Source organism: Epinephelus fuscoguttatus, linkage group LG5, assembly GCF_011397635.1.
Source record: "Epinephelus fuscoguttatus linkage group LG5, E.fuscoguttatus.final_Chr_v1".
In the NCBI taxonomy this organism is placed as follows: Eukaryota; Metazoa; Chordata; class Actinopteri; order Perciformes; family Serranidae; genus Epinephelus; species Epinephelus fuscoguttatus.
Window position 1 is genome coordinate 24,260,862 of NC_064756.1, and position 27,764 is coordinate 24,288,625.

Here is a 27,764-nt window from a genome sequence, read left to right on the forward strand (position 1 = left end):
CACAGATATTTGTTGGAGACTAAGCCTCTTAACTGTAACTGACCTCATTAGGCCCTAAGTAGCTCTGCCTTTCTTCATTAGGTGATCATTTTTTATTATGATAACATAATCTTGCCAGCGTGAGGCTGAACAGACACGTTAACTAACAAGTCTTCCAACAAAATACATTATTTGCCATCAGTGGCCATCCAGAATGACATATGAGTGTTTTCTGATCTCACAGTCCTCTTCCACAGAGTCTGTTGTGTTGTTCTGCAGTAGCCCAGAATGGACAAACCAAGCACTGGCTCTAGATGCAGCCATTAGCATTTTCGTGTCAGCCTCTGTAGTTCTCTAAATCGTACACCACTGGACCTTTAACCTCATGTGTGGTGACGTAGAGAGATTTGTCTTGGAGCACCGATGGTGGAGCCCGTAGGTGAAAGGAATCACTCTGATTTGCAGTTCAACTCAGTGCAAGAAGATAAACAGGAGTGAGGAAAGCAAACAAATGACTCATGTCAGGCGGGTGTCAGATCAAAATTAACCTTTTATTTTAGGTAAGATCATGTTTTTAGCCCTAGATCTGTTAATGTTTGTTTAAATATTCTTCTTCTTGAATCCATCCTGTCTGTTTTCCTGTTCCCCTTTTTGAATAATGAACACGGACTACCTCCACCTGCTGGTGAGAGTTATTTCCTCTCATGCAGGCGCAGGACATATGTGCTGGCTGGCCATTAGCTGAAGTCTTTGTGGTGCGTTCAAGAGCAACTTTTTGCGGCCTGAGGTGACGCAACAGTCAGCCTTTGCCACTGCTAGTCCTTTGATGTCGATTTGGTGTGTCTGAGCCTTTGTAGATTGAGAGAGACCCAGTATGAGATTCTTCACAGGCTGCATATCACCCCTGTTACCTTGCACAATATAAATCCCTTCTTCCTCTATGCATTAAATGCCATGTATTTTCATTGCCTCTGTAAGTGTGAGTTATTTTCCAGAGTCTGGGCATGTATTTCCAGAGTAGACAGTTGGATGTTTGAAATAAAAATTAAAAAAGACTCTAGTGTATTCCTCTTTCCTCCATAGAATTGCATCTGCCTGCATCACACTACAAACTTCTGTAGAAGCTCCTTTTAATTGCTCGAAAATGTGTCCTGCTCAATTGGATCAAAGTCTTCCTGCCAAGTATATAACCTTCTGGTACAGAGAGATTTTTAACACCCTCCCCCATGAATGATTGGAGGCTCTCTTAAAAGGTAAAGATGAGCTGTTTTCAGAGGTTTGGTCACCTTTTATAGATTATTTACCTGAAGATCTGAAGAAGTAACTTCTGATAGGTGGGCACTTATCTGAGTAGAAGACTCCTCTCATAACCCCACACAACATGATGCAGCTTCTGATGATTAAACTCACATACACATTTAGTGGACTGACTTTATTCCATGACTTTATCTCAGATATTTCTCTGTGTTTTTGTAGGATGTGCTGTGTAGCTGTCCGGTGTGGAGGTTATTATACACTGTTCTGTGGGATATGTTGTTCCCCAGGGTCGTGTATTTTCAAGGTAGTTAGTGGGATCAAAATATAAAACAAAACAAAACAAAAAAAAAAATAGTAAAGCTGCAACCTGGAAAACCAAAACAGTGTTTACATGCACACTAATATTCCACTCGTCTCGCCTCGTCTCGTCGTCCTCTGCTTATCTGGGTCCGGGTCGCGGGGACAGCAGCCTCAGCAAAGTAGCCCAGACAGTCCTCTCCCCAGCCACCTCCGTCAGCACTTTTGAGGGAACCCTGAGGTGTTCCCAGGCCAGCTGGGCGATGTAATCCCTCCAGCGTGTCCTGGGGCGGCCCCGAGGTCTCCTCCCGGTTGGACATGCCCGAAATACCTCCCAAGGGAGGCATCCGGGAGGCATCCTTACCAGATGCCCGAACCACCTCAACTGGCTCCTCTCAATGTGGAGGAGCAGCGGCTCTACTCCGAGTCCCTCCCGGATGTCCGAGCTCCTCACCCTATCTCTAAGGCTGAGCCCAGCCACCCTGCGGAGGAAACTCATTTCAGCCGCTTGTACTCGCAATCTCGTTCTTTCGGTCACTACCCAAAGCTCGTGACCATAGGTGAGGGTTGGAACGTAGATTGACCGGTAAATTGAGAGCTTCGCTTTCTGGCTGAGCTCCCTTTTCACCACAACAGACTGGTTAAGCGTCTGCATCACTGCTGACGCTGCCCCAATCTGCCTGTCAATCTCCCGCTCCATCCTACCCTCACTCGTGAACAAGACCCCAAGATACTTAAACTCCTCCACCTGAGGCAGGACCTCCCCCCCGACCTGGAGTGGGTATTCCACCCTTTTCCGGCTGAGGACCATGGCCTCGGACTTGGAGGTGCTGATTCTCATCCCAGCTGCTTCACACTCGGCTGCGAACCGTCCCAGCGAGAGCTGGAGGTCACTGTTTGATGGAGCTAGGAGGACCACGTCATCTGCAAATAGCAGGGACGAGATCCTCCCGTCACCGAACCTGACACCCTCCACCCCTTGGCTACGCCTAGAAATTCTGTCCATGAAAGTTATGAACAGAACCGGTGACAAAGGGCAGCCAACCCTCACCGGGTACAGGTCCGACTTACTGCCAGCCACATGAACCAGACTCGTGCTCCTTCGGTACAGGGACTGGATGGCCCTTAGCAGAGGGCCACCAACCCCATACTCCTGGAGCACCCCCCACAGGATGCCCCTGGGGACACGGTCGTAAGCCTTCTCCAAATCCACAAAACACATGTGGACTGGTTGGGCGAACTCCCATGCCCCCTCCAGCACCCTGGCGAGGGTAAAGAGCTGGTCCACGGTTCCGCGTCCGGGACGAAAACCACATTGCTCCTCCTCAATCCGAGGTTCAACTGTCGACCGGACCCTCTTCTCCAGTACCCTGGCGTAGACCTTACCGGGTAGGCTGAGGAGTGTGATCCCCCTGTAGTTGGAACACACCCTCTGGTCCCCTTTCTTGAAGATGGGGACCACCACCCTGGTCTGCCACTCCAGAGGCACTGCTCCCGATGTCCACGCAATGTTGCAGAGGCGTGTCAGCCAGGACAGCCCTACAACATCCAGAGACTTGAGATATCCAGGGTGAATCTCATCCACCCCCGGGGCCACGCCGCCACGTAGTTCCTTCACTACCTTGGCGACTTCTGCCCCCGAAACTGGATGACCCGCCCCTGAGACTCCCGGCTCTGTTTCCTCACTGGAATACGTGTTGGTGGGATTGAGGAGCTCCTCAAAGTATTCCTTCCACCGCCCGACAATGTCCCCAGTTGATGTCAACTTGATGTCAACCCCCCCCCCCCCCCCCCCCCAAGGCGCCGGACAGTTTGCCAGAACCTCTTTGGAGCTGATCGATAGTCTTTCTCCATGGCCTCACCGAACACCTTCCACGCCTGAGTTTTTGCCTCTGCGACTGCCACTGCTGCGCTCCGCTTGGCCCGCCAGTACCCGTCAGCTGCTTCTGGAGACCCACAGACCAACCATGCCCTGTAGGCCTCCTTCTTCAGCCTGACGGCTCCCCTCACCTCTGGTGTCCACCAGCGGGTTCAGGGGTTACCGCCGCGACTGGCCCCCACGGCCTTGCAGCCACAGCTTGCAACAGCCGCCTCGACAATGGCAGAGCGGAACAAGGCCCATTCGGACTCAATGTCCCCCTCTGCCCTCGGGACGCGGTCGAAGCTCTCCCGGAGGTGGGAGTTAAAGATCATCTTGACAGGTTCTTCCGCCAGGCGTTCCCAGCAGACCCTCACTGCTCGTTTGGGCCTGCCAGGTCTGCGCAGCGTCCTCCCCTGCCACCTGATCCAACTCACCACCAGGTGGTGATCAGTTGACAGCTCTGCTCCTCTCTTCACCCGAGTGTCCAGAACATATGGTCGCAGGTCAAATGACATGACTACAAAGTCAATCATTGACCTGCGACTTAGGCTGTCCTGGTGCCACGTGCACCGATGGACATCCTTATGCTCGAACATGGTGTTAGTTATGGCCAAACTGCGACCCGCACAGAAGTCGAATAACTGAACACCACTCAGGTTCAGATCGGGCAGGCTGTTCCTCCCAATCACGCCCCTCCAGGTCCTGCTGTTATTGCCCACGTGAGCGTTGAAGTCCCCCAGCAGAACAATGGAGTCCCCAGTCGGGGCACTGTCCAGCACCCGTCCCAGGGACTCCAAAAAGGGCGGGTACTCTGAACTGCTGTTCGGCACATAAGCGCAGACAACAGTCAGGACCCGTTCCCCGACCCGAAGGAGCAGGGACGCAACCCTTTCGTCCACTGGGGTGAACCCCAACATACAGGCAGAGAGTCTGGGGGCTATCAGAAAGCCCACCCCAGTTCTCCACCTCTCACCCGGAGCAACTCCAGCAAAGGAGAGAGTCCAACCCCTCGCAAGGACTTGGGTTCCAGAGCCGGAACTATGTGTCGAGGTGAGGCCGACTATATCTAGCTGGTAGCGCTCAACCTCTTCCACAAGCTCCGGCTCCTTCCCCGCCAAAGAGGTGACCGACAGCACAGCTCCTAGGGTCATTAGGGCACTCAAACCCCTCCACCACGATAAGGTGACGGTTCTCGGAGGAGCTAATATTCCACTATTATTCCAAATATGACAGTATTCTGAATTCAATGCAGGTCATGTAAACAGCGTATCCTTTTTGTATTTTTGGAAGGCCTTATTCCCGAATGAAGCATTTTCCCGATAAAGAAATGTGGCATAGGCTGATATTTTTTGGGTTTAGGAGCATTCTCTGGATATGTACAGTATATCAAGCATTTGGAATACGCGTCTCAACTGAGGTTTTTGCTGCAGTTTGCAACTCAAGCCCCCCTGTTTGATGGTCAGCTCTGTGCATTGCCATGGATGCGTTGTATACAAACCAACTCGCCAACAGTTTGCAAGGCTGTGAGATAAAGATGTATGCCCTCAAGAAAAGCCCACATTTCTGGAGGGAGAGACACACCTATTTTGAACCTTGTGAAAGACTTGAATATCTACAGGTTTTTGGATGTGCGCAAATATGGTAACGCCGACCTTTTCGAGAAGGTGGTCAGAGGAATGAAAGAGGGAGGCTGTGTTTGCACTGTCGAACAAGCCACTGGTGGAAAAATTCTATTTTGACGCAAAGAAGCAAAATGACACAAGAGACTCCAGCTGTTCCACTATTCCATATTTTGATGTGATAAAAGACATGTTAGGGCACGTTAATAGGAGTGAGCATGGCTGCATGTAAATGTACTAGATTATCTCTGTAGAGTTGAGGGGGAACAGCGGGATGGGGTATTAACTCTCTGTGGGTTGAACGTACGAGTGATCTCCTTTACATACAAGTAGCCATTGTTAGTATGTTGATTATAGCTAGGGGAGAATGTGATCAATGTTATAGCTAAAATAAGGGCACATTCACACCTGTATAGTCCAGGGGACTGGAAAAATTTCACACCTTCATTTGGTTCGGTTCACTTTCACATTGCACTTTTTAAAGCAGACCAAACCGCCTGGATGACATCACACAATTCCATCAGCTGCTCGTTTGGGGGCATTATTGCCCGAAACGACCACTGACCAGGAAGAAAAAAAAGCATGAGGAAGAAGAAAACCCGGCTCATCGATTGGTCAGGACCGAAAACGGAAATCCATCCCCTTCAGCCTGCTTGGTCACCACAAGCAACTGCGTATAGTCCTCTGACCATATATCAATAAGCACCTGCACCTCCTCACTACTCCACCTGTGCCCACGAGACATTTTCCAACGTTTTCTTTTTTTTACCTCTGCTTCCCCCCCTTGCAAGTGAACCGATACCCCCAGTTTGTGAGGGTGGACCAGGGTTCGCTCGTTTGGTCAGAGTTCAAATGTGCGTTCACACCACTCCAAACGGACTGAACTATCTGTGGAAGCGGACCAGGGTTTGTTTAAAGCGGAACGAGTAGCACCAGTGTGAATGCGTCATAAGTCAGTTTTGACTGCAGTTCGTCCCTTCCGTGGACCCCAACATGTGTCCCCTGCTGCCCTTTTGGCTCTATAACTGTAATAGCTCAGATTATTCCCTCCTCACCCGAGGCACAAAAGTCATAATTCCTATTAACTGTTTGGTAAAACAACTGATAACGTCACTGATAGTTAGGTGATTTATATGACAGAAATCCTGCCATCCTGTTGTGTTTTATTTTTTATTCAAACTGTAACTGGTGTACTGTCTTTGCCAGGTCTCCCTCAGAAAACAGATTTTACATCTCAAGGGACTTCTTGGTTAAATAAAAGTTAAAAAATATTCTAGAAAACTGAATATCTTTGAGTTTTGGACTGTTGTTTTGACAAAACAAGCAATTTGAAGACATTGTGTTGGGCTTTAGAAAACTGTGATGCCCTTTTTTAACAAAAAATAAATAAATTCTGACATTTTAAAGATTAAAAATGACTCAATTAATCAAGAAAATAATCTGCAGTTTTCTCAATAATGAAAAAAAAAATGGTAGTATTTTATGTTTTGTTTACCTCTGTACACCTGTTTTCTCATTTTCGTCCTGACTTTTCTCTGTAATTCTTGTCCTATGGCTCTTTCATCTCTCCCTCTTGCTGCCATGATTCTTTCTTTCTCTACCCGTCCATCCTTGACATCCCTCTCACTCTCTGTTACATTTCCCCTATATCTACACTGTAATTGTGTTAGTGCCGCACTGCACTGGTGCTGTCATAATCCTTCATGGTCAGTGAGGCAGTCTGAATATACCCCACAGGGGAATAAGGAGAAGGGACTGGGGGTGGGAAAAATCCATGGCGTAAGTGGTGACAGGACATCTCTTTTCTCTGCCTGTGATCTGTCATTAAAGTTCAATTGAAGCTTTATGACATTTTCTCACCCACTTCTGTGAGATTGACCGACCACCCGCAGCTGCCTACACACATGACCAGGGCAGACAAGTCTGTATGAACATTGTCAACAGCGTGTAATTTATGTATTCATATCCATACCCATCGGCCAATTACGTGCTAACAGGCCAAAATGGAAGTAAGCATCCACTATTTAGTCTAAAAGGTCAGCCATCTCATCTGAATCCCTGCAGTAGAAAGAGTTATCTCCCTGAGAATTGGCAGCTGCAGACATTTGAATTCTAGCCTAAAATTGATTATCATTGATTTGTGGAAAGATGCGCAATTATCACATTATAAGTCATTATTTAACCTTTTATAGTGTGGCAGTTTGTAAATTTGTGTTTAGGCGTGTTTAAATGGCATCACTTTGATGATTACACTGTTAAAGGTCAGAAAGATGTGAGGGAGGCAGAGGGCGTAGAGAGAGAGCAAAATGGTAGGAAGAGCAAAAGAGGGATAAAATGTGGAATAAGAGTAAGTGTAGAGGAAGAGCTTGCATGAGGACGAGAAAGTTTGTCATTCCAAACATATCCACATGAAAATACACAGCAGAATCAGATCTGTCTTTCAGGAAACGAGGCAACAATTTAAGTGTAGAAGTTTGGTTGGATAAATGAATGCTGACGTGGTCTCGAGGAAGGATAATGAGTTGTTAAAAAAAGAAAAACAACAAAGTAAAGGCGTGACGAGAGGGGGTGAGGAAAAGGTAACTGAGTCCATGTTGTGTGGGCCTGTCGCTGTAATGGTTCTGTAGTGAAGCTGAAGTCTGGAGGAAGGAGAATGAAAGAAAAGGAGGCGAGAGAATGACGGACAGCGAGAATGAGAAAGAAAAAGGAAGATGATTAAAGGGGGAGGACGCTGAGGAGGATTGTTAGGAAAAGGAATTTGTTGCACATGCACACACTTTGACACTGTGCTGCTGCGGTGGCAGCGCTTCATCTCTTCTACCACCCACATTGTTCTTCGTGTATCTGCTGAACCCTGCTCACTGCAGGCAGGGCTGATAAAATCACCCTGTTAACCTCGGCCCAGATCTTTTTTTCATTGGAATGCAAAGCAGAAACTAGATGTATGTGTATTTGAATAAAACAAAAAGAAAATCCCATATAAAAAGTCACAGGAAAATTATCTGCCAGCAAAGCCACAACAGCAGAGAGGTCTATCATGTAACCCCTTAAAGAGTGACAGTTAGCATTGTAAGTATTATCAATGAATGGAGATTCACAATAAAACATACTACAAGTTAGCAATGAGTAATTTTTTGGGGTTTCCAAAATTTTAGGGACTGAATTCCAGACTCTAGGACCTCTTTGCTAAACTCGGATGATCACACCAAATTGCGTTTTGTCTCATTTCATTTTTTTCTTTCAATCTGAGATTGTGTTAATGTCAGCTCTCTTCTGTTTAGGAAAATGGGTTTTGTTTCAACCTCAATCAGTAGTGGGTGATATAACCGTGCTGATGTAATTTTTATTCAACATAGGAGGCTGATTTAACTTCCAATCTCATAGTTGAATTGTCACTCTGGTGAAAAATGTGGTCATGAAACAAGGGACCATTTCATTGGGGCTATATGGGGGTGTTTGACGTCTGATTTACATAGAATTGCTTGGTTTCTCCATAAATCATGATATAATGTCTATTGTGGTATAAATTTCTAAAGCAAAGCACTCACTTAAGAACATAGCGTTCACAGAGTGCTAAATGTTTTTGAAATCATGAATTGTTCTCTGTCAAAATCAGCAGGCGCGTAGAAACAGCGGCCTGCGGTTTGCATCTCTCGCTATATTAAAATCAAAAGTTCTGTTTACAACCAGGAAAACTACCTAAAGTGTCTATCTATCAATCTCCTCCACCCTATCTCAGTAGACTACTATTGACAGCTGCCCCCCCACACACACACCCTAAACACAACAAACAGCAATGTATAGAGCAAGTCCTATTATAAAATAAGTTCCTAGGCCAAGTCAAGAAGACAGATATTGTAAACAATGTGGAAACTAAAATAAGAATATGGATCAATGAGCCAAGACAAAAAAGTAAAGATTTGATGATCAGTTGACGACAGGCAAGACTTGACCAATTAGATTTGACTGTAAACTCTCTGTCAGGGTTACCCCAACATAGAAGCTATGGTAGCAATTTCTAGGAGCAGTTGACTCAACATTTATTGCATCTCTTGAAGAAATGTGTTAATTGAACTCATCCACTCTTGTCACCATCTTCTCGCTTGCATGTTTGTGGCTCGGACACAGGAACACAACGTTGTCTTTCTTAGTCCAACCTACCGAAATCTGATTATTTTCCCAACTGGGAAATAGCTGCCAGTGAGCATGGAACCAGATTTATTTGATCTGTGGAACCAGGCTGAGATATCCTAATTTGGACAGCTGAGGATTTTTAAAACTTGCTTCTACTGTAAAAGGTTGCTGTGTATATTAGTCACCCAAAAACCAATTAAAGCAGACTGAATGTGTCATCTGTGTTTGGTTTGGAAGTTGTGAATAGTGCTAAGTTTGCTGAAATAATCAGCAAAGACAGAAGGCAGAGTGTTGTGCTAGATTCAAACTCAAATGTCTTTGCAAACAGAAGAATGGATTCCTTTCTCCAACAGTTTGTTGTGTTGTACCCCAGGGCACAGATGTGTACAAACAATAGTGGAGCTTGTTTGCAAAGTACTGCAGTGATCTTATATTAAAACAAAAAAGTATTGATCTATATTTTTATTATGAAGTTATCAGCCAAGGTGCACTGATCACATGGAGAAATGTACCACATCCTTCTTCAGCTGACTATATCTACACCTTAAATCAAAAACGGAGAGCAGTTGATTTTCTTCAGAGATTGCTCCCGGTGTTGTTATCAGCGAGGAGACAGCACAGTAATGTGAGTTTTACATTTGGCCGGCTCAATCTATCACTTCCTGTGTCCTCTTGTCACCCACGCTGCACCCTGGTCGTGTAATTATCCTGTCTCGATAGCCTTACATTGCATCGTCCTCTCCCATCAGCCAGCCATTTACCCTGACAGTCACTCAGTCAGCCGACCAGCCCGGAAATCAGTTAGATCTAGACCGCTATGTTGATTTGTGGTTTTGCTGTATCAGCATCGGCTCTGTGCCTCTAATGCTCCATTTGATTTAGACAAACTGAATCTTATAACTGGCTTTTATTTATTTTTTAATTAATATGTATTTGCTCTAAAATTTCATCATCATCACTGTTTGGTTTTTCTGGTGACTTCTAATTATTTTCAACCTCTGCACTGAGAATAAAGCAACATATCCTCACAAAACACGAAATTACGTACTTAAGGTTAAGATACATAGGTTAGGTTAAGGCGAATGAAGTTACATGGGTTAAGTTTAGGAAATAAATAAAGAAAGTTATATAGGTTAGGTTTAGGAAATAAACATGGTTTGGTGTCATCATGTTATGTATTTAACATAAAGTTATGTAGGTTAAGATTAGGAAAAGAAAAGTGACGAGAACTTACCTTAAAATAACTCAAAGTTCTCTTGGTTTCAGATGGGACACAAACACTTTTCTTCTGATGAAAAGTCCTGTGTTTATTTGACCCATTCACAGCAGCAATATCCAACACAGAGTCGTTCCATGGTTCGAACAAACTCGCACCCAAATGACTCGACTTAGTCATCAAACCCATTAAGAACAGTTAGGTGATGTTAGCCATGTTATGCTAACAGTTAGCTCTGTCACTGTGTGTGCGACTGGGCTGACTCCCCCACTTTCACTCTCCCCAGTGCGGAGCTCACACTCCTGCAGCAGCAGCTACAACTCATACAGTCTGTGGTGTGATGGAGTCGAGCTTGGTGTATTTGATGGAGTTGGTGGATCAGTGTGCTGAGATGCTGACAAAATGTTTGAAAACATGGCTATTCCAGGCACCACTCCATTCACATGATGAGTATTGAATGTATTGAAGTACTTTATTAATATTGGTATAATTTTAAGTGTACTGGTACTTTTATTGTTATTGCTTAAATGATACCCAGCCGTAACGGTTAGATACTGCTAGAGGTAAGTGAGAAAATATGTGTTTTGTATATTTGGTGAACTGTCCCTTTGAAGACGAATGCCAAATTCACGTCATATGGAGTAGATGTTAGAGAGAAGTAGTTCCTTGACTTGCATTCACGTGATCTGAAAATTCAAGTCAAAGGTTAACTATACAGGCTTTACCTAAAAACCAATCTATAGACTCATACAGAAGTAATCCCTCTCAATCTTCACTTATGGCCCATTAAAAGAGTGTGGTGGTGTATTTTTTTGCAGAAGCTCTGCCCTCTGTATTTTCTTATTTTCTGTGCTCGGGACGTTTATGGGTGTGTACACTCACAGTGCTCAGGTGAGGTCAGGGCTTTATTAAAACGTAGCAACCAGGTGCCAGACCATGAACAGCAGACATCCAAGAGGCAGAGTTGCACTGAAAAACGCAAATATAGCAAAGCAAAATGCCAAACGAGTGAATTTTGGGTTGTTTTTTTACTTTCATCTTTTTGCTGGAGACAATCCAATATTCATTCATTTTCTGTAACCGCTTATCCTGTTGGGGGTCACAGCGGGGCTGGAGCCTAACCCAGCTAACATTGGGTGAGAGGCAGGGTACACCCTGGACAGGTCACCAGACTATCACAGGGCTGACACATAGAGACAGACAACCATTCACACTCACATTCACACCTATGGACAATTTAGAGTCACTGATTAACCTTGTGATGATGTTGATGTTAGTGCTGATTACAAGTCAGAAACTGGTAATCACGGTAATTACCAGAAACATGAATGCAACACAACATTTATTCTTCTATACAGTTGAAAAATAAATGTGTGTGTGTGAGAGAGCTACTGTATGAACAGCAAGACTGTGCAGATGGAGCAAAAAAAAAAATCGTCGATCCTTCAGTTCTTATTCTTCATATCTTTGTATTTGTCTACTGTAGGAAACATGAATAAATAATCAAATGTTCATTGTATGTGTGTGTGTATATGAGTGAGCACACATCCATAATGAATGTTACCTAGCTGTATTATGATAATAAATCTGGTTATGCTCTCAGTATTCCTCTGCGCAGCTGACACAGATTTTTATGAGTCATTTCTAATGGGACTGCAGGAAGCTGCTTGAATTGGCTGTGATACAAAGATGCAGGAAACAGGTCTGCTTTAATATGGAAACACAAAAGGACAATAAAGTACTGCCCACATGGGTTTCCATCTCTACTTGAACTGTCTCTCACTGCTCTTCTCTCTGTTACTCGCAGATAAAACCGTGAAAGGGTCTGAATGCACTCGCACGATCACTATAATCCCACCCTCTCCATTTAACCTGACTACTTGCACATCAACACACACACTCAGTGTCTCCCTGTCCTCTTATTGCACATACAATTACACTTTCACAGCTTTTAATAATTGTTGTGTTGCCCTGTTTCTCCTCCTCTTTCTTTCTGTGCTGACAGCTGTGATTTTACAGCCTGCGCACTACATGTCTGTTTTATCTCTCGCTCCCTCACTCTTCGACTGTATTTCCTCTTCCTCCTGTTTACACTGGATGTGCAGGCACTGCCTTTTGTCTTTATGGAGCAACTCCCTGCTGGCGCGGTGCCTAGAACAACTCTCTAATCTAATAAACAGCATAATCAGGCCACTACTCCTGCCGTGGTGTTTCACCCGAGTGTGAGCCCCAGAGGCAGAGTGAATTGAAGGGTTATGGCCTAATGGGGACCGGCTTGTATAGGCCTTGATCTGCCTGTGTGTTAACCGTCTGTTGCATGTTATCAGTGTGTCAGCTGTTGTGCGCATGTATGTTTGCAAGTCTGGCTCAGAGCATCTGCTGTGTGTGGACAGTCAAGTCCAAGTCTGTAGGCTGAGTCAAGAGTGCAGCATTGAAGTCCTCCACCAGCGTTGATGTGGCTCAGCAGGAGCTTCAGATCTGGGTGGGAGGTGGAGGTTTGGGGTGCACCGCTCGGTCCTCTCTCCTCCTGACCACACAAAGAATAAACTAGACCAAAGCCCTCCTCTCTCTGCAGGAGATACAGCATCTCTCTGTGGAGGCGGAGCACATCGCTGGTGCTCTCTGAGCTTATTCTGATTCCCTGCTTGTTGTCGTCCTCCTCCTCTGCCTCCTGCTGCTGCCGCCTCTTTCCTCTCTGCTTCTAATAGTCTGCAGTTCCTCAAAATGCGCCTCATTGCCATACCTATACCAAACTTTTATTTATTAATGCCATGTGAAGAGTTTTGCTCAGCTACAACAAAACGACACCCACCATATTCACTGTTGTCATGTTAGTTAGGCACAATAAAGATAAACTCTCAGAATGGATCTTGAAGCACTGTAATTGACAGAAATACTGTATTTTACAACTCTTCAGAGCATTTAACTATTCAGTTTTGTCAGATTAAATATAGTTTGAGTGGGTTTAGATAATATTAGCGTGATCACAGTGGCTCTGCATTCCTCGCACTTAGTTTTGCGCCAATTTTCCTCGCCTTCTCTCGCTGAAGTCTGTTCTCTCAGACATTTTTTTTTATGGAACTGGTTCCTCACTGTTCTCCTCCCCGTTTCCCTACATTTATTCTCTGCCTCCACCTCCATGTCAGCACATCACATGCTAACTCTCCACAGAATGGATTTGTGTTTGAGATGACAGGCAAGTCTGCATAAGCACCCAAATATCATTGTTGTGTAAACACCAGACATGCAAATACAGATTAGAGTTATTTACAGGTTTGATTACTCAAAAGTCATGTTACATGAAAACGGTCTCAATTTTGTGATGCAGAACTCTTTTAACTGCTATTTGAGATAGTATTATGTTAGATTCAGTTTGGGCAAATATTTTGATCTGCTCCAATTTATTTAGAAAACTACACTTCCTCACAAAGACTTTGTTATTCTCAAAGGTTCAAAGAAAAGCAAATCGTTCTCTCTCATAGACAAACAGCTTTGATGATGGCAACATAAAAAAACTGATTGAAAAAGGGCAACAACAGCCAACCTTGATAAAAAAAAAATGGGTGGATAAATATAAATTTACTTGGCAAAGCTTTGTTTTTAAACTTTGAATGTCACCATAAACTGAGGTGATGTTATTTTAAGGCCCAGAAATACCAAACCAACATCAGGGAACTTGTGGTTATGAAGCCAAGTATTTAGTTGCTTTATCTTGCCTGTGTCTTGACCAAAAAGCTGCACTTGAACACACCACAAAGCCTATAGCCAACAGCCAACTAGCATATACAATCTGCACGTGTTTGAGAGGAAATAACTCTCCATACCAGCAGGCGGCTGTAGTCTGTATTCATCATTAAAAAAAGGGGAAACTGTAAGACTGAGGACGGATTCAAGATGCTAGTTAGCACATTAACAACACAACCCAATGCTGAAAGAACAACTGATATTTACCGTGCGCTAGTGAACACTGACACAAATGATTACAAACTGTTTCTGCTAAAGAGCTCAGTGGCTAGAAAAATGACTTTACCTAATATGACTAGTTTGATTTGATCTCACTACCTCTCGACTTTGACAGCCAACATACATGAGACACGATAGCGGTGTGGCACGGCTGCTGCAGCATGCCCGCAGCAGAGGAACCAGTTCTTGAGAAATACGTCTGAGAGAACAGACAGAGATGGCGAGGAAAATTGGTGCAAAACTAAGTGAGAAGAAGGCAGAGCCACTGTGATCACGCTAATATTATGTAATAGACACCTTGCTCATTCGTTTTAAGCAGCTAGTCTATTTTTTTTTTTTTTTTTGCGCGCGGGTCTGCAGCCCTCCAACAGGTAGAGCTGTGAAAAAAATGAGTATACTTTGTTTAAAAAGGCAGCAAAAGGACCCCGCGTTTTTACATTTCACATAAAAAAAATATCAATCAGATCAATACATCCAGTCCTTAAAGTGATCATGTTAATTAATTCAGTACCAGTTAATTTAGTCTATATGATTTCAAACCCTCCATAACTAACTGCATTATCACTTGGCAAAGCTCATTATGCACACAGTGAAGCTGGCAGCAACAAAAAAAACCTACTCCGCTGTTTCTACGTGACACGCCACGTCCGTGCCTCATGTATTTCAGCTGTTAGTCGTTCGTTTGCTTCTCTCATTTCTGTTTTTCTTGTCGTTCACTGAGCTGAACTGCCAATCAGTGATTTTATTCAGTCAACAGATCACACCACCATCTCCAATGCCAGTTTAAGATGAAAAAAAACGAAAAGTTGACAAGGGCCGACTAGTGCAAACGATGCTGCACACACCGCAGAATTTATGGCGACAGACAACAGCCTGGCACTGACTAATGGTCGACAGTCAGCTTTGGTATGTCAGGGCCCTTAGCCTTGCTCTTTTTGTTGTTTTTTGCTTCCCATTTATTAGTTTTGATTAGACATTTTGTAGTGCTGCTTTGTGATTATTTAGGGCTCAGTGAATTCTGCTCTACCAAAGTCTGTTAATGTGTGTTGATTTGATTATACTGACAAAACAAATAAAAACAATATTCAAATTTCCACAGAGCCTCGACAGACCCACACAGACAGACAATGCCCTGAACCTACAGTCATGTTATCAGCACAGATGTACACTGAACAAAAATATAAACGCAACACTTTTGTTTTTGCTCCCATTTTTCATGAGCTGAACTCAAAGATCTAAAACATTTTCTATACACACAAAAGACCATTTCCCTCAAATATTGTTCACAAATCTGTCTAAATCTGTGTTAGTGAGCACTTCTCCTTTGCCGAGATAATCCATCCCACCTCACAGGTGTGGCATATCAAGATGCTGATTAGACAGCATGAATATTGCACAGGTGTGCCTTAGGCTGGCCACAATAAAAGACCACTCTGAAATGTTCAGTTTTATCACACCGCACAATGCCACAGATGTTGCAAGTTTTGAGGGAGCATACAATTGGCATGTTGACTGCAGGAATGTCCACCAGAGCTGTTGCCCGTGAACTGAATGTTCATTTCTCTACCATAAGCCGTCTCCAAAGGCGTTTCAGACAATTTGGCAGTACATCCAACCGGCCTCACAACCGCAGACCACGTGTAACCACACCAGCCCAGGACCTCCACATCCAGCATGTTCACCTCCAAGATCGTCTGAGACCAGCCACCCGGACAGCTGCTGCAACAGTCGGTTTGCATAACCAAAGAATTTCTGCACAAACTGTCAGAAACCATCTCGGGGAAGCTCATCTGCATGCTTGTCGTCCTCATCGGGGTCTCGACTTGACTGCAGTTCGTCGTCGTAACCGACTTGAGTGGGCAAATGCTCACATTCGATGGCATCTGGCACGTTGGAGAGGTGTTCTCTTCACGTGTAGATAACAATCAGCTGTACATTAGCATGTCCCTGATGTAAAGTAAAGGTAGTTATCATGGATGTATTAAACAGTTAAAGAGGGATCAATTGTTAAAACATCCATGGCAGCCCATTTACTTGAGTGAAAATTGTCCCCCAACTTATAGTACGATGCTTTCTCTGGCTTCCTGCACTCTGCACTGCTGGACTAATGCATGCACATTAGTGTCTTTGTTTGGACAGACCTGCTGACTGCCCACACATGTGGATGTATGAAAATAATATCTCGATACAACTCTTTGTGGTTTTTAAATATTAATTGGACCTAATTGTTTAAAGATTGTTTACATAGTGGTTTCTTTTTTAAAAGGCAGTGCAAGGCAAGAACTCCCAGAACATCATGAAACCTGCAATGTTTGACAGCGATGGCTTTTTACGAGGGATATTTGATTCTGGGTTGTTGAGGATTTTTAAAAGAATGTTTTGACTTGGAAAGGTTAGGGGTGGCTGGCAATCAGAGTTTGCCTGTTGATAAGAAGGAGACATCAATAAAATCCTAATTAAAGTGGCTGTTGTGCATCATATGAGATTCTGTAGATTCCTCTGTGTTCTGTAGTCAAGGGCTGCGATTAATTTGCAGTTTTTTTCTTGATTGTGAACTTTTGGGGATGAGAAAAAGGAGAAAATGAAAACTACACTGCCTCTCCACAGCGCTGATAAGCAAATGGATCTCATAGACTGCTAATGGGGAAGTGAATTAGCTTGACAGAGGCTAGATGAATGAGGTGACGCCGTATGAGATCCGTGCTAATGTGGTGTAATGGCTGATATGTGATTAAAAATGACCATGTATGTCAGAATGAATCATTGGCTAGATGTTGTAAAGTTTGAGAAGCTGTAACTTTTTAAGATGAACAAGTTGAGCTGTAAAGTTTCATATTTGGATGTTGGAAACTCTTTTAGCTTTAGACAGACTTTACAGGCCTTTTAACAATGTTTGAGATGACATCAATGAATAGTAATTTTGTTACAGTTTGCGTTAGAAATGGAAAAGCTTGCCACATATATTTTGTTTCCAACCTGTTAGAAATCACAATGCATTCCTTATTTGCTGAACAATTTCACATCTTGCTGATGTAAATAAACCATTTTGCAGCAGCAGAAAATGCAGCAGACTTTATTTTTGTTGTTGTCATCTAGTGTAATTCACTGATAGTGACAGCAGATTCCGCTCTACTTTTTCTTTGATTCTGAGCCATCCTCTTGCATATATTTGCTTTTCATGTTATACATTTAATAACTGGACATATGGGGAAACATTCATTTTCTTGCTGAGAGTTACTGTGTCGCCTGGCCAGCCCACTCTCATTCCCAAGTTGTCAAATACCAATGCTTTGTCATGGCCTTCTGCATGTGCTAATGATGCTGTTGATGATGCCCTTTGGTATTGCTGTGAGACGTACCTGGCTTTCAACTAAATCCAATGTAAACCCATCTGTGGATATATTTGATGCTCAGAGCAACTGCCATAAAATAAAGAGCAAGACAGTCCTTGTAGGGTTGGGGTGAGGAGTGATGGATGGGTTAGACAAATGCCATTTTCGGAAACCATCGGCTGTATTCAGCGTCTGACTTCCGGCAGACGGCGATACAGCCTCTCGGGGCAGACCCCCGATTTTTTGCCATTTTTCATTGATTTGGGCAGAGGAAGCGAATTTCCGTTTCTGACTTCCATTTATATATAAGTAAGTATGCTGAACCATTGCGATGGATTCAGAGTTTGCAGTGATGCCAATTATGTTCCGCCTCGTTAGTTCACCGCACGGACCATTTAACCTGGCAACAACTGCAGTCGGCTCAAATGTGATTGGTCAATATCACATGGACTACAAACAGCCTACAACCGGAAACCAGGGCTCTTCTGATCTGTCCATCACTTACTGATGTCACTCATGTCACGTATTTACGACACATTACATACTTATTTTAGCCCAAAACAGAATGTTTTCTGTAAAGCTTACCAAGAAGTTTTTTTGCCTGAATCTAATCGCGACAGTTTGACAACTTTAACCACATGCTACAACAAGTTTCACTCAGGCGACAACTGTTAAAGGGTGCGTCTCATGGAGATGCCAAAGGGTGCCTTTAGTGTTGGTAGGCTATAACATGCCAAAGGGGCAAGAAAGCATCAATATTTGACAACTTGGGATGAGAGTGCATTGGCCTTGCATGTAACTCAACATGTTCCTTTTACACTTTGGTTTTAGTTCAGTTTTAGTTAGTCGACAAGCTTTAAAGGTGCTGGTCAGTGGATTTTGCTAGCTTAATAAGCCAGAGCCAGGCTAGCTGTTTGTCCCAGTAGCCAGTCTTTATGCTAAGCTAAGCCGACCAACTCTTAGCTATACTTCATATTTAATGGAAAAATATAAAAGTGGTATTGACCTTTTTGTCAAACACTGTGCTTGTTTCACAAAATATTTAACTATTCCTTCAGACTTGAATGTTTCTGTATATGAACATGCTGGTGTCTGAGTGTGCAGCCTGGAGTGTTTAAAAGTCAAGGTTTTCTCTGCCCTTAGGTCCTAATTCAATAATAACTTGCTAATCACTCGACCTGTGGTTCTAATTACAAGTGTCATTAAGTTCTCGTTTCTAATCAGTTGATGAGTGAAGAGGTGGGGTGAGTGTTAATACTGTTCTGTCTAACCTTGAACGATGTATTACATGGTCCAGTCTGGTCATGACGAGTGTCACAGTCAAACAAATGTACTTTCTTTGGGGTTATATTTCAGTGAACATGTTCATAATTTTATCTTTCAGCTAACATGAATGAAAATGATGATAAATGATGATTTTTGTGTGTCCAGGGGAAGGAAACGACAGAGGAGGAGGATGAAGTCGCTGTGGGGATGGACAAAGGCTTTATGGATGAATTCTTTGAGCAGGTTTGTTACTCTCAGAGTCCTGATCTTTCCATCTTTCTCTGTCAGTCATTATTATTCCGAATCACACATTTACCAGATTGAGAGAAGGATATAACTGGCCATTGTTAAAAAAACAAAACAAAAAAAAGTCCAGCTCACACTGCAATCTGCCTGAGTATCATTTGCCTCCTGATATTGAATCTAATCATGTTGGTTTTTCAGAGCTCTGTAATCAATCTACTCTCTGGGAAGCACAGATATGATTTATAGATATTGATGTCGTTGCTGGTGTGGCATGGATCGTCATGTATTTTATTTCATTTGAAATGGCCTTTATTGATTGAACAACACAACATTGCTCTTCCTGTCCAGCTCTAAATAACAACATTGGTGATTTAACTTATTTCTTTCCAGTCCCTCATCTTATGTATGACTCATGCTATATGCACTAAGCCTGCGTCTGTGTATGCATTTGTGAGTGTTTTTTACCTGTACATGCTGTGCACATGTGCTGGGAACACACTGAACATCATCATGGCTCTCAGAGGGGGGGGCTCCATTTTTAATGGGCCTGCGACATACTGTACATCACAGTGAGTGGTGTAGAGAAGCAGGATAATGTAGCTCAAATAAGAATAGGGCAGTGGGAGACTTTGTATTTTCAGTAGAATCCATGTTTATCATAATTTAAGGTGTCTTTCCAGCACTGTCACTAGAAGAAAATGTTGGGATTGTTAGGAGTCTGCAAACCACAAATATGGTACAGGTCATACGTATCATATCAGTGTTTTTAAAGGGACATAATATATAAGCTGACTTTGCGACTTCGACAGCAAAACTTGTTGTCTTTATGCAAGTCATGACTGTTCCCAACAGCTTTTAGGTACCAAACATGGGTGTTTCTAGGGAGCTCTTTGCTGTGGATTTTTAGGCATGAAAGATTATTGTGTCATTGCCACGCCATCACTGGTTTTCCTGCCAGGATAGTAGCACGAAAAACTGTTATTTTTATTTAGAAATTGCTGCTTTTCCTGCTAGGATTGTGCCCCCAAATGTAGTGTTTTATGCCAAAACAGGATCTTTCCCTAAACATAACCAAGTGGTTTTTGTGCCTAAACCTAACCTTACTTAACCACAGCACTGTTGAAATGTAAAGTTTCAATGTATCTGCTATATAATAATATGCAAAAGTAACGAATCCATGGTTTGCAGAAACGTGAGATGCCAACATTTATTCTGGTGATCGGGTTTGTCTTTTGTAACCAGTTACTTATGAGGCAGTCCTTTTAGTTTTTTAAACGTCTCAATCTATCAATTTGTTTACACGATGGCTTCAACTTTGAAGTATTTAAATCACCATTGCAAATGGCGCTACAAAGGTAGGTCGAATGAGGTTGAATGCCATTTAGCAACATTTGTAATTTATGAAAGAGATGTGACAATCAGCACTTTGATATGTGAGTTTTCAAAGCAACACGAGACAACAAACACATCACTGAAAGAATCATCTGTGACCGAGCTGCAGGTGCATCAATCAAAAACGCTGTGAAGACATTTATTATATCAAAGAGAACAGTCTCAATAATCATGACAACATGTGGGAAATACAGACAAACAGCATCAATAATGGGACGCAGCCGTCACACACTGTTACTAATCAGCAGGCATGTAATGGACACGCTGTATATAACAAAGGACTGTGAAATGGAGCTATGTGGTAGTTCAGGCAGGTATAGAATCATTTTAAACGTGTCATACTCCTTCAATCATATATGACCACTAATTCAAGCAACTGGGCAGCACACAAATAGATTTGGTGCTCATTTATTCTGCTCAGTAATGCTTCCATGCAGCTACAACTGCCGCCTGCTTCTCAGCAGTTTAACTCCCCCCACCTCTCCCGCCCCCTTTTGCATTAGCATTTAGATTTCTCCATTCAGTTACAAGTCCAATAAATTTAAGTGTTGTGTACCGCACACTCTGCTCGGTGTTTGTGAGCTTCGAGGCAAGTCTGTGTCACACTTGTGCAGATTCATTTCGCAGCATCGCTGGAGCAGAGCCACACCGCTAAACCAAAATGTGCCCCGTTTATTGTAATGAATAGATAACACTCAGAATGAGTATCCTAATATATGACCAATCTCTGTAGAAATGTTTTCAATGGTGCCTCATCCATTTACACCTCCATTTACAAGTGATCTATCCTGCTCATAGTTGTGGTGGAGACAGGACAAACAGAGCAGCCCAAATGTCCTCATCCAGAGAGGTTCCTCCAGAAACCCCAGTCCGGCTAGGAGATTGAATCCCTCCAATGTGTGCTTGATCTGCCTCTAAGTCTCTTCCCAGTTGGTCAAACCTTTAGTGCCAACATACTTTAACTACCTTAACTGACTCCTTTCAATGTTAAAGGGGGCCTATTTTGCTTTTCCCCATTTTCTGTCATATATGTATAATATGAAAAAAGTTGTTTTTTACCAAAGTTACCATCCGCAGCTTTAAAGAGACACAGCTTATGGGAAAAACAGCTTTTTTGAACATTAAAGCATGTAAATATGTTATACTAGAAACTCAAAATACAAGCATGAACCTGAAAATGAGCATAGTAGGTCCCCTTTAACTGAATGAATCAGACAGGGTCTATATAGCCGCGAGTTGCTAAAGATTCGATGTTTGCATTTAAGGGTCAAGCAGTCCATCGCTTATGGAGTGAGAAGCATGTGGTCAGACTTAAAGGTGTTGATCTTCATCATGACAGCATCACACTGAGCTGCAAACTGTTTCATGGTACATCAAAGATTAAAGTCTAATAAAACCAAAAGGACAACATCATCTGCAAATAGAGGAGATACCACTTGAATATCACATCGACTGCTCGTTCATATTCTGTCTATTAATATTGAAAAAGAGGAGATGACTAAGTACATGCGTAGCAAGTTAAAGGGCCAGTGTGTAAAATGGGTTGAAAACAGTGACATCAGTGGTCAAATTCTAGATTGCAGGGCTCACTCGCTCACCCCTCCCGTCAGGTAAATGACGGTGGCCTCGTAGGGACCAAAAGCCTTGCGCACGAGTTTTTCAGGAGTAGGTCTATCTAGCGACGAGGTAAATGTTTATTTAGAAATCTAAACCATGTTACGATATTGTAATGAATCCCTCACGAGCAGGAGACCAGAGGAGCGTTCGGGAAAAAGGCCAGTTTATTTGAGCGCTCCAGAAACTCCGGTAACACTCCAGGGGGTAAAAGACTCCGTCCAAAACTCTGACTCTTCTAGCGTAAGAGACACACTTCATAACTTTACACACATACTCGTTTACCATACTGAGTGGGGACCCCCCTCCCCTCTCTGCTCCACCAATCTGCAGCCCGCACACTGACTGACAGTGTGGCCGGTAAACAGAGCTCAGCTGTTTATTTAGCCTAGCGATATCTCCGGAGCTGCAATGGACGACTTTGAACGCGATTTTGAAGAGTTTCTTGTAGCGGACACAGACCCAGAGCCATACCTCTTTGAGCCAGAGCATACAGATGAGGAACTCCATGTGTTTGATGCTGAGCGGGCAAGAAGAGAGGCTGAATGCACAGAATGGGATTCGGTGCTACTGCTACCATCGCTGGGGAGATATATCATCAGGGGGAAAAGCGCTGCAGAGAGTGCATCACAAGGAGTGAAGTTGCGTCTTCTTTTCCTCGCAGATGACGGTTCGGGTTCATTCTCTCCTTTGGTAAGTGTGGTCCATGCGTAAAATTCTCTGGCTGGCTGGATTGTCCGCTCGGTCTTCCGTACATACATGGCGGCGCAAGATGGCAACCTCTCTAAAGCAAGGCCCTTGCTATATACAGTACAGGCCAAAAGTTTGGACACACCTTCTCATTCAATGCGTTTTCTTTATTTTCATGACTATTTACATTGTAGATTCTCACTGAAGGCATCAAAACTAGGAATGAACACGTGGAGTTATGTACTTAACAAAAAAAGGTGAAATAACTGAAAACATGTTTTATATTCTAGTTTCTTCAAAATAGCCACCCTTTGCTCTGATTACTGCTTTGCACACTCTTGGCATTCTCTAGATGAGCTTCAAGAGGTAGTCACCTGAAATGGTTTTCCAACAGTCTTGAAGGAGTTCCCAGAGGTGTTTAGCACTTGTTGGCCCCTTTGCCTTCACTCTGCGGTCCAGCTCACCCCAAACCATCTGGATTGGGTTCAGGTCCGGTGACTGTGGAGGCCAGGTCATCTGCCGCAGCACTCCATCACTCTCCTTCTTGGTCAAATAGCCCTTACACAGCATGGTGTGTTTGGGGTCATTGTCCTGTTGAAAAATAAATGATCGTCCAACTAAACGCAAACCGGATGGGATGGCATGTCGCTGCAGGATGCTGTGGCAGCCATGCTGGTTCAGTGTGCCTTCAATTTTGAATAAATCCCCAACAGTGTCACCAGCAAAACACCCCCACACCATCACACCTCCTCCTCCATGCTTCACAGTGGGAACCAAGCATGTGGAATCCATCCGTTCACCTTTTCTGCGTCTCACAAAGACACGGTGGTTGGAACCAAAGATCTCAAATTTGGACTCATCAGACCAAAGCACAGATTTTCACTGGTCTAATGTCCATTCCTTGTGTTTCTTGGCCCAAACAAATCTCTTCTGCTTGTTGCCTCTCCTTAGCAGTGGTTTCCTAGCAGCTATTTGACCATGAAGGCCTGATTCGCGCAGTCTCTTCTTAACAGTTGTTCTAGAGATGGGTCTGCTGCTAGAACTCTGTGTGGCATTCATCTGGTCTCTGATCTGAGCTGCTGTTAACTTGCGATTTCTGAGGCTGGTGACTCGGATGAACTTATCCTCAGAAGCAGAGGTGACTCTTGGTCTTCCTTTCCTGGGTCGGTCCTCATGTGTGCCAGTTTCGTTGTAGCGCTTGATGGTTTTTGCGACTCCACTTGGGGACACATTTAAAGTTTTTGCAATTTTCCGGACTGACTGACCTTCATTTCTTAAAGTAATGATGGCCACTGGTTTTTCTTTAGTTAGCTGATTGGTTCTTGCCATAATATGAATTTTAACAGTTGTCCAATAGGGCTGTCGGCTGTGTATTAACCTGACTTCTGCACAACACAACTGATGGTCCCAACCCGATTGATAAAGCAAGAAATTCCACTTATTAACCCTGATAAGGCACACCTGTGAAGTGGAAACCATTTCAGGTGACCACCTCTTGAAGCTCATGGAGAGAATGCCAAGAGTGTGCAAAGCAGTAATCAGAGCAAAGGGTGGCTATTTTGAAGAAACTAGAATATAAAACATGTTTTCAGTTATTTCACCTTTTTTTGTTAAGTACATAACTCCACGTGTTCATTCCTAGTTTTGATGCCTTCAGTGAGAATCTACAATGTAAATAGTCATGAAAATAAAGAAAACGCATTGAATGAGAAGGTGTGTCCAAACTTTTGGCCTGTACTGTATATAGCAAGGGCCTTGCTTTAGAGAGGTCGCCATCTTGCGCCGCCATGTATGTACGGAAGACCGAGCGGACAATCCAGCCAGCCAGAGAATTTTACGAATGGACCACACTTACCACGCAACAGGAGAGAATAAACCCGAACCGTCATCTGCGAGGAAAAGAAGACGCAACTTCACTCCTTGTGATGCACTCTCTGCAGCGCTTTTCCCCCTGATGATATATCTCCCCAGCGATGGTAGCAGTAGCACCGAATCCCATTCTGTGCATTCAGCCTCTCTTCTCGCCCGCTCAGCATCAAACACATGGAGTTCCTCATCTGTATGCTCTGGCTCAAAGAGGTATGGCGAATTTTATTTTATAGCGATTATACACTTATATAAACATATTAATGGGTAGAATATTCAGATTCAGATTCAGATTGACAATAAACCATGCCAAATATTACACACTGGCCTTTTAAATGCCCACATTGCACATGCTAACATGTATGAAGTGCAGATGTCTCCAAGCTGTCCCTACAACCCATACTCCAGCAACACAAGTCCAGATCTATAAAAACACATTTCAAAATTTCTTTTTCACATTTTGAGTGTAAGAAGTAGGTTTTGCACCCAGGACTAAAAAATCATTACAGGGGTAATACATGATATAACTTAAGAAAATGACTCATAAAACCCTGAAATTATGTGATGTTTTAGCTCTGAGGGAGCACTGCCGTCTTCAGTCATTTGTCTCCTCTCATTTCTGTTCTGCTGCTGCTTGTCGTATCTGACAGATTGTCTGTATCCATCCCAGATACTGAAACATACATCTCTTTATCTGTCTGGAATTTCAGTCTGTTACATCTGCCTCAAGTGAGAGAGTGAAAAAAGAGGAGGCAGAGCGAAGAGACCAACTCAAAGAGAGAAAGAGAGATTTTGAAATGAGAGTGATATGGAAAACTTAGACAGCAAAACCAGAGAGGAGGAACAGGCACATGTGACAGAGGGAGATGTAGATAGTGAAGGGAGCATATTAAGGGAGCAGAGGGAGAGAATGAGTAATCAGGCTCTCACCCTTATTGGGTGCGTTAATTCAGCTTTCAGTAGTGGAGAGACCGCTGCAGCCCTTTGTCCTTCACTCACACCATGAACGTTACCCTCAGAGTGTGGATGTTGATTTCAAAATGTCTTTGTGGCAATTTTGTGCAACCGTGCATGTGTCTCTTTCTGGGTTTGTTCCATAATGTATGTATGAACGATGTACTACATTGTGCAGCTGGTTCATGAAGTCAAGTCAAGTTCATATACTGTATATAGAGCCTAGTATCACAAATCACAGGTTTGCCTTTAAAGGGCTTTGTGTGTAAGTGTGTTCATGTGGATGTAATATTGCAATGAAAAGAGAAGGCTGCATTTCATAATTTTCAAAAAAATTCCGTGAAGAAACCAAAAACAGTTAGACAATTTTTCCTTTTAACAAGTCCAAAAACTTAATGGCTCATGCTTCTGCACCATAGAGTTATATTGTCATCCAAAACCTCTGTCACTGTTCTGCATTTTTGGTCACCTGTTCACTTCTGCCTGCCCAGTCACCTTCCTCCCATTAAGTAATTTTCCACTCATCCTGGTTTCTTGCACCTCAGCATCAGTCATGCCCACCTCATCAAGGCAACTCCATTCACCTGTTCCTGATTACACAGTCTTGTATATACCCCAGCCTCACGGATATGCCAGATTATTCTTTTTCTGATTCCTTATGGCTGACCCTGCCTATCTTTGATTCTCCTGCTTCGTCTGCTTCACGGTAAACTTTTCAGCCTTCTGTCCCTGACTATGAGCTCTGCATTCCACATTTCATTCTGCGGCATGTTTATCTGCCTGTGCTAGCCTATGCTGAGGAGGGATTTGCCGTGTGACGGCATACACTGTCTTTGTGTCACGGAAATCACTCACTGTCATTGCTGGTTCCTCAAGTCCTCGCCTGGCCTGAGCTACCTTCTGCTTGCTCCCCACTTGTGTGTTGGCCCCTTCCATGTGCTTACCTGGTTTTGGATCCTCTGCCTGCCTGATGACGTCTCCTACCTGCTCTAGCATGGGTCTCCCCTGAATACCACGACTTCTGGGAGGTATTCAATAAGGCCAAGGTGACATCTTTACCTCTGCATCGACTTTACGACTGCGCCATCAACCTGCAGCCCATCACATTTTTCCCAAGTGACACCTGTACTCCCTCTCTGGAGAAATACATACATCAATGACTCTTTCGCTGCTGGCATCATCTGGCCCTGATCATTACCTGCAGGAACTGTTTTTTTCTTTGTTGAAAAGAAGGACCCACTCCCCCTCATTTCATCTGCCATTGAGCTGCTGCAGGGAACAACTGTCTTCACCAGCTCTACCTATGTAATGCCTGCCACCTGTTTCACATCTGGGAGGGGGAGTAGTGTAAGCCTTTAACACCCCAACAGGCTATCACGCGTATTTGGTCATGCCCTTTGGTCTGACCAACACCCCGCAATGTTTCAGGCCCTAGTTAATGACGTGCTGAGAGACATGCTATATTAGTTTGTGTTTGCCTTTCTGGACGACATTCTTATTTTCTCCAGGAACCGAGAGGAGCATTTGCACCATGTACAGACCTTAATGCAGTGCCTCCTGGAGAACTCCCTCTTAGTGAAAGTCAAGAAGTGTGAGTTCCACACCCAGTCTGTCTTCTTCTTGGCTACATCATTGCCCAAGGGAACATGCAGATGGACCTTGAAAAAGAGTCAGCAGTCGCGTCCTGGCCTGTTCTTGTCTCCCGCAAGCAGCTGCAACACTTCCTGGGTTTCACCAACTTTTAGCAGAAGTTCATATGCAGCTACAGCACCATGGCCACCCTCCTGAACCGCAATTTGTTGCTGAGGTCAGTGCATCATATATTGGGGTGGGGGCTGTCCTGTTACAGCGTGCAGCCGCCAATCAGATGCTCTGTCCCTGTGCCTTTATCTCCCACACTTGTTGCCTGTTGAGCAGAACCATTACAGCGGGAACTGGGAGCTACTGGTGGTCAATTTGGCATCAGAGGAGTGGGACCACTGGCTTAAGGGGACCAAGCAGCTTATGACTTCCAGCCCCCCCTCTTCCTTGCAAAAGAGAGAGAGGTCACCTGCTCATCTGTTCAGGCCTTTATCTGC

The 27,764-nt window shown here is 43.8% G+C and overlaps 1 protein-coding gene across 6 annotated transcripts in view; it reads left to right on the forward strand.

The window, feature by feature from the left end:
• stx1a (syntaxin 1A (brain)) overlaps positions 1 to 27,764 on the forward strand; it is a 98,815-nt gene that overhangs the window by 8,493 nt on the left and 62,558 nt on the right. For all 6 annotated transcript variants that reach the window (XR_007449366.1, XR_007449367.1, XM_049576419.1 and 3 more), the window contains exon 2: positions 19,090 to 19,167. Coding sequence is in view for 4 of the 6 variants with exons in the window: in XM_049576419.1 (XP_049432376.1) it covers positions 19,090 to 19,167 (78 nt within the window). In the remaining 2 variants the exon portion in view is untranslated. The remainder of the gene's footprint in view (positions 1 to 19,089; positions 19,168 to 27,764) is intronic.